Source organism: Gossypium raimondii, chromosome 2, assembly GCF_025698545.1.
Source record: "Gossypium raimondii isolate GPD5lz chromosome 2, ASM2569854v1, whole genome shotgun sequence".
Classification (NCBI taxonomy): Eukaryota; Viridiplantae; Streptophyta; class Magnoliopsida; order Malvales; family Malvaceae; genus Gossypium; species Gossypium raimondii.
Window position 1 is genome coordinate 29,428,739 of NC_068566.1, and position 7,689 is coordinate 29,436,427.

Below are 7,689 nucleotides of genomic sequence, written 5' to 3' on the forward strand. Positions count from 1 at the left end.
TTTAGTCATTTACAGTTTGGTGCCGCCTGAAATCTACCTTTCAGCCGCTAACGAAAACAGGAAATTTGTATATCAAATCCCAGAATATTTTAGGTCATCACATTTCAATTGACGGTACCGTCAAAACACTGTAGCAAATGTCTATTTTCATAATTAATCTATTTTTGCTACCTTTTTCGTAATTAATTATTATTTTTATATTATACTATTTGATCATTAACATCGTGTAAGCGTATTTTAAGGGTTTGTACTTAAAAGAAATACCAAATTAATACTTTTACCCAATATAAGGGCCCATGATACATGATACTTTTACCTAGATTCATCTCGTATAGGACCAATCCAATATGTATTGATTAGACATAAAACCGATCTCAGTCTCCAATCACTTCCCCAGTAAGTCTCTTAACCTTTTAGGGAGGACCTTCACGATTATCTTATACATGCTGCTAAGGGCGAACACATCAATGAACATTTTATATTTAAGGGCAGCAAGTTGGTTTTATAAAAGGTAAATTACAAAAATAGTTATTTAACTATTTACTTCATTCTATTTTGGTCTTACAATTATTATTTTTTCGATGGGTAAACTAAATTTATAATTACTCAATTATTGTTAAGTTTTTTTTTTCAGTCACTCAATTATGAAAAGTTACAAAATGGTCACCCAACTATTTGGTTTTTTTTATCATCAGTCATTAAATTGTTGACGAAAAAATGGCATGACAACTTTTAAATTTGGCATAATAGCAACTTTAACCCTTAATGTTTATACATTCTGTCAATTTAGTCTTAATTCTAAAAAATTTAACCCTCAACGTTTACACATTGTGTAAATTGGTTTCTTTTTTTCAAAATTGCTTTTCTTTTTATCCTTTCACCTAAAAGCTAAAAAACTATCAACTAATTTTCATTAGAAATATACTAAAAATAGAAATACTCAAAATCCAAGATAATAAATTTTATCTTATCTCATTCTTTAAAACTAACCCTCAATACAAAAATAAAAAGTATAAGTGCAAAAAAGGAGAGATCAAATTACACAATAGACCTATCAGTTTCTGCTCAATATTATATTAATTGGTTATGAAGATTATTGCCAATAGATTTAGGGTGATATTCCCTAAAATCATTGGCCAAGAGCAAGCTGGGTTTATTGTTGGCAGAAACATCTCAGATAATATTCTTATAGCTCAAGAGGTCATTCAATCTATGAAGTCCAAAAACAAAAGATGGATGACGGTTAAAATTGACCTAGAAAAAGCTTATGATAGGCTAAGTTGGGATTTCATTGGTTTGTCTCTTCAAGCAGCTAGCATTCTGTTTTATCTTAGAAGAGTTATCATGTCAACCATATCGAGGTCCACCATGCAAATCTTGTGGAATGGGATTCCAACATCAAAGTTCTCACCTGCTAAGGGGGTTAGACAGGGATATCCATTATCACTTTACTTGTTCGTGTTATGCATGGAGTGGTTTGGGCATAGCATACATTTGGCTATTTCTAGTGATAAATGGTGCCCTATCAAACTATCTAGTGGTTTGGGATATCCATTATCACATTTGTTTTTTGTAGATGATTTGGTTCTTTTTGCTAAGGCAGATTTGAAACATGGTTTGGTCCTTAAGGAAATTTTGGATAACTTCTATAATATCTTAAGGCATCGGGTCAACAACCGAAAAACAATTATGTATTTCTCAAAAGGCGTGGAGGAGGATCTAAGCAATAGTTTCAATCATACTCTTAGTTTTCAAAAAGTGAGTAATCTTGGTACTTATTTGGGTGTACCCCTTTTTCACACTTGTTTTTTTGCAAATGATTTGGTTCTTTTTGCTAAGGCAGATTTGAAACATAGTTTGGTCCTTAAGGAAATTTTGGATAACTTCTATAATGTCTTAGGGCATTGGGTCAGCAACCGAAAAAAAATTATGTATTTCTCAAAAGGCGTGGAGGACGATCTAAGTGATAGTTTAAATCATACTATTGGTTTTCAATAAGTGAGTAATCTTGGTACTTATTTGGGTGTACCCCTTTTTTCACAATAGGGTCACTTGCTCTACTGTGAGATTTGTGGTGGAAAAAGGTGTAAAGCAAACTAAATAATTGGGATGCTAAGCAACCTTCGATATCAGTTAAAGTTACCCTTACTCAACCAGTCCTCCTTTCTATCCCAAATTATTTCATGCAGTCTATGCAAATCCCTAAAGGTGTTTGCGAGGAAATTGGACGACTGGTACGTAAGTTTATCTGGGGCTTTTCTAGTGGTGGGAGAAAAGTTTCCTTGGTTGATTGGGATTCCATCTGTCAACCCCGTACCTCTGGTGGTTTAGGATTTCGACATCTAGAGGATTAAAATTTTTCTTTTTTACCAAAGTTGGGTTTTAATCTTTGTTTCGAAGGTTGATGCTTTATGGGTCCAAGTTTTGAGATCGAAATATGAGATGAAGGAAATGCTGCCTGAAAGCCTTATGAGAGGAAGGTGTTTAGCTATATGGAAAGCTCATGTTAAGGTTTGGCCTTTGCTATGTGAAAACGTATGTTGGTTTGTTAGGGTTGGGGACTCTATTAGATGCTAGAAAGACCTTTAGATTCTGAACTTAGGTCTATTAATAAACTATATGCCTTCTTAGAATAATCTTGTGTTGGATTGTCTATTATGTGACATGGTTGCATTTGATGGGTTGTGGAACTTAGATTTGTTTTAGGTATGGCTACTTGAAGATATTGTTAAAAAATTGGTAAGTATTCCTCCCCCTCATCCTTCAGCAGGTAATGATAGAATTTTTTGGACTGGCACATCGACAGAATCCTTTTCCATTAAGAGCGCCTACAAAACGTTCCGTCAAAACTCTTGGAATGCGAAGGACAGGTGGTGGAAGATTATTTGGAAGCTTCAGGGACCTCAACGTGTTTGGCTTTTCTTATGGCCTGTTTTTAAACAACACCTTCTAACTAATGTGGAAAGAGTACGTAGAGGCATCGCACAAACTGGCTCTTGTTCATTGTGTCAGCGTGGAGCTGAAGATTTAATCCATGTCCTTAGGGATTGTCCAACTGCTAAGGAAATATGGCTAGACATTGTCCCTACTAATCTACAGAACAATTTCTTTTCTGGTAATCTCTTTGAGTGGATGGAAACAAATTTGGGTTCTTCAATGTGGTTGCCTAATGTGAGGGTTCTTTGGTTTAGTATATTTGGCTTAATCGCTTGGCACATATAGAAAAATAGAAATCTCTATATCTTTCAAAAAATTTCATGGAATTCTGTTGAGACCATCAAGTATTCGATAAGTTGGGCCAAATAATACTTTAGAATGCTTAAACAAGACTCTTTTGGACAGCGCAAACTCAATCACAATCCTAATCCGACATGTATTTGGTTTCATTTATTTACTGAAGGTGTTGTTAAGTTGAATGCAATGTGGGCTACTACTGGAGGGGTGGCGTATAAGCAAGATGGGCAATGGATCGCTGGATACAATAGATACTTTGAATTTTGTTCAATTTTTAATGTTGAATTGTGGGGAATTTTAGCTGGCTTAACCTTTTCAAAGGAAGGGATGCAAGAAGGTGTTCATTCATATTGACAATTTGGAGGTGGTCAAAGCTCTTCAAGACATCCATGTGACTGAATTAACTTCGTCCTTGGTTTGAAGGATCCATATGATTTTACAAACTATGGAGTAATGGGAGATCAAGCATATCCCAGAGAGAGAATCAAATTGTGGATAGCCTAGCCAAAATGGTTATAGAGAGAGATTTAGCTTTGAAAGTATTTGCAAAAATTCCAGAAGAGATAGCAGCTATTGTTGAGATTGCTAGAGTTTCAAATTTTCAGATTATGACTATTTAATATAATTTGTTTGTTTTTCTCACCAAAAAAAAGTACACAAAAGAAGTTCCATTAAATTTATTGAATTTTTTAGATTTAAGATCAAATTGATAAAAATGTGTAAACATTGGAGGGCTAAATTTGTTATTAGGCCAATAAAACAAAACCCATATTAGAGTTTTGTTAAACAACTAATGAAAATGACTAAAATATTTATTTTAAAAAGCTGAATGATTAAAATAAAAAATAAAACAAACGGAATAATTGAAAGAATATTATTATGCTTTAACATTTTATAAAATTGAGCTCATTAGGTAGATGTGGCTAAGTCTCAATTTTATGAAAAAATATGACAAATTGAAGTTGTTGGGCCCTATGGCCTTAATCCCATCACACCATTGATTTGCAGTTCACACTAGGCCCAAATCTGACGTAGCACAAGTTTCTTCAACGAAATCATGAAAAGCGAGAGATAAAATTTATATCTTACGACTTTAATTATTAGAAGGATAATATGATATAAGGATTTTTTTTTAATGAATTTATATCTTACGACTTTAATTATTAGATTTATTATTTGATATTAATTTATGATGTGTATAAATATAAGCTCAAAAATATTTATTATTTAAATCCACTTTGATTTTAATTCTATTTGATATCGTTATTAAAATTCGAGTTATTAATAATAATATAAATTTTGATATTTAAACTGGATATTATCTATTCATATATTTTCAAAGTTAGTTTTTTATTTAAAATTTTATTTTTAAAAAATTATTAAATTCTAATATTTTAAAGGATCTAATTATTGTAAGTTTTATTATTTCTAATTGTAATTAAATTCTATAAAATTATATAAAACACGGTAGACAAAACATTCTAATAATTAAATAATCTTTAACCGGTAAATATATCACGGATTTTTAAATAATGTTATCAAATTTTGCCTGCATTTCCTCTTAATTATAGAAAAAACAAAAAGAAAAAAAAAAAAAAAGAGAGCATAAGATGTATGTAGGTTGAAAGATCATGGAGACTAACAGGGTATAAGAAAGAAGTCTGGAACTATATATACATGTATGTATGTATGTATATGAGGTAGTTTTCCCTCGACTTCTTTTCCCTGCAAGAGAACTAAGGCAGGGAAGTATGATCTCAAGCTTGTAATTTGTGGCAGACACTAGACTTGGGGTTTGCCATGGAACCTGCGCATGGTGTTTAATGGTAAGAAAAAATAATATTAATGGCTCCTTCATAAGAGAACTTAGCCCTTTTTTGTTTTTTTGCTACAATGAAACTGGAATTAACTTACATATTTCTGCAAAACAAGGCTGCTTGGATGCTTCGTCCTCCTCGAAAGATGGTGGAACTTGTCCATACACCATTTCACAACTCATGTCTTCAAAATCTGAGGACCAATCATTTAACCTTATAAACCATTACCAACATGAAGCTGAAAATTCAATAGGGCAAAGACCAAAATTTTGAAAGAACATACTTGGGATCATGGTTAATGGAAGGCCGAACTCATTGGTAAAGAAATCTTGGGTTGGAATTTTGCACATATTCACACACATACCAACACACCCACTGTTCTCTAGGTACCTTTAGAGAAAAAAATATTGCAGAATTAAGTAGATTTAAGAGCATTCATGAATTCATATATGAATGAATGAATCAAGTTCTGTACCTGCATTTCTTAATATGAACCCCACTTTTTTGCTTCACTCCATTTATCTCCACTTCCACAACCTAATAAATATTATTATCAGTTAGAATTAGAGATGCAAAAATGGAGAAAGTGTGAGTTTTAGATGTTGAAACGCAAGCTTATGTTGCTTGGAATGATGACCATTTAGGATTATGATCAACGGGGTATGCTTTATCTTACATTGAAAAGCAGGGAATCCAATAAAATGTTACCACCTCTGTTACAAAAATCGCATTTATTATAACATTATTGAGTAGAATTAACCATTCACAAACTTTAAATTGTGTTTATTTGGTATTTATATAGAAAATTCCTACCGAATTAGGTTTTAATTTTTGGTAAAAGTATCATATAGAAATTGTATTCAGTAAAAATATCATAAAGTCTATTGCATCAAGGGTTGAATTGTATTTTGTCTCTTATACTAAAAAGAATGAGTAAATTAGTCCTGTTAAAAATTTTATCAATTTCTACTGTTTAAAACTGATTAGTGTATGTTAACATGAGGTATACGTGGCATGTCATGCCTTATTGTCTGATTTAAGAGAAATGACCAATTTATTTTTTTTATCTAATATATAGAAATTAATTTACCATCTTTTGAGTAAGAAAACAAAATGGTAGAGATAAGATGGTAATTTTATCTCTAATGTTCATTCATCGTACCAAGTAACATTGGTTACAATTAGATGACAGAAGAAAGTGCAAAACAGCAAAGAGTAAACAAAATTTACCTCAGATGGACCAACTAACCAGTAGAAGAAAGGAACAGTGAGTGCAGCATTGAACTCTGCAGCCCACTTTGTTGGTGGAAACAATTTCCGAAACTGCATCCATAGCAGCAACAAGGTTACATGATAATTACTTTAAAACACAACTTACCGAACAGTTCCAATTTTTAAAACTATAATAAGCTGTTCACCTGAGCTGGTGCGCCGGGTGGGAGCATGGACAAGAGCACTTGTCGGACCACTTGTTGCTGCTGCAACCGAGACCTCCCTTGCATTACTCTCTTTGACACCTCAACAAAGCTCTCATAGTCATAGTCGAAAACCCCTTTCTTTGGTTCTGTTCCACCTTTTGGTGCAGCCGCGAACTTCTCCATCTTGCGGGCGAAAAGACCCATAAATGCCTTGGCAAACAACCCATCGTTGTATTTAGTTTTTTGTCCCAATGGTGCTGGTTCTCCCGACGGCTCTGCAATACTACTCCGGATGACAATGTTGCTAAAGGTTCTTTGTTTACGTATTGGTAACTTTTGAGGGGAAATCAAATGTGTGGCTTGGAGGCCTAAAGCCACCATGGTTTTATGCTTTTAACTGCTGTTTGTTTGTTTGTTTGTTTTTTTCCTCTCGAGAAAGCACACTCAAAAGCTCAGCCTGCCTGCCTGCTTGAAAGTTATCAAATCTGTTCATTAACAATTAAGAAAAAAAGGTAAAGATTATGTGGTTGGCTGAGGTTGCATGGCCGCCATTGAATAATCGATGGCCATACGTATCATCACTGAGAGAAGATTAATAATTATTTCCTTTGTTGTCCTTGGGGTTCATATTCTAAATAATTTTCATATGTTGGTTACAATTAAATAAATGCATTTGCAAGGTTAAGAGTGAAATTTCCAAACAAAAAACGAGGATGGTCCCATTTGGAAGAAGGAATAGAGAAGTGGTCGGATATGTTTCTGAGGCTTAAAGAGATGCCACGCATTGGCTTTGCTGTTAACACGGTGTCTGGAATTTGTGAAGCCAAGCAAGCCAGCTACATTTATATTATTTGAACAAAATTAACCATTAATACAAGTTTTTGGAAAAAAATTTTGAATAGTAATTTTTAAAATATTTTTAATCTAATTTTTAAAAAAGGAATAAAAATGTTTATTAAAAGTGATGATGTAAAATAAAAATGCTTTTTAAATTGATTTATGGAAAAATAATTAAATTTTTTTATTAAAATTAAAATTATTAAAATTAATATATATAAAAAGTTTTAGATTAACTTTGTAAAATAATTAATGAGATTAAGAAATTTTAACTCTTACCATATAAATTGATTTTGTAGAAAGCATTTTAGAAAATATTTAATAATATAAATGTATACGTTTATAAGCAATATTATTTATCTATTTATTTTTAAAATGTTTAA

General features: G+C 32.4%; 1 protein-coding gene across 1 annotated transcript; it reads right to left on the reverse strand.

Annotated features, from left to right (window-relative positions):
- Nucleotides 1-4,835: 4,835 nt before the first annotated feature.
- Nucleotides 4,836-6,977, reverse strand: LOC105788197 (beta-carotene isomerase D27, chloroplastic). Its single transcript, XM_012614963.2, has 6 exons — nt 6,470-6,977; nt 6,282-6,374; nt 5,527-5,588; nt 5,335-5,441; nt 5,149-5,244; nt 4,836-5,041 (listed from the first exon to the last, which is right to left on the reverse strand). The coding sequence occupies exons 1-6, from the start codon at nt 6,848-6,850 to the stop codon at nt 4,992-4,994; spliced, it is 789 nt and encodes a 262-aa protein (XP_012470417.1). The 5' UTR covers nt 6,851-6,977; the 3' UTR covers nt 4,836-4,991.
- Nucleotides 6,978-7,689: the final 712 nt, after the last annotated feature.

Excerpts from the sequence above, each read along its gene's own strand:
- LOC105788197 (XM_012614963.2), bottom strand. The coding sequence starts at position 6,850 with ATGGTGGCTTTAGGCCTCCAAGCCACACATTTGATTTCCCCTCAAAAG. Across the intron at positions 5,589-6,281 it reads GGTTAGTTGGTCCATCTGAG|GTTGTGGAAGTGGAGATAAA; the intron begins GTAAATTTTGTT and ends AATATTTATTAG. Across the intron at positions 5,245-5,334 it reads TCCATTAACCATGATCCCAA|ATTTTGAAGACATGAGTTGT; the intron begins GTATGTTCTTTC and ends ATTGGTCCTCAG.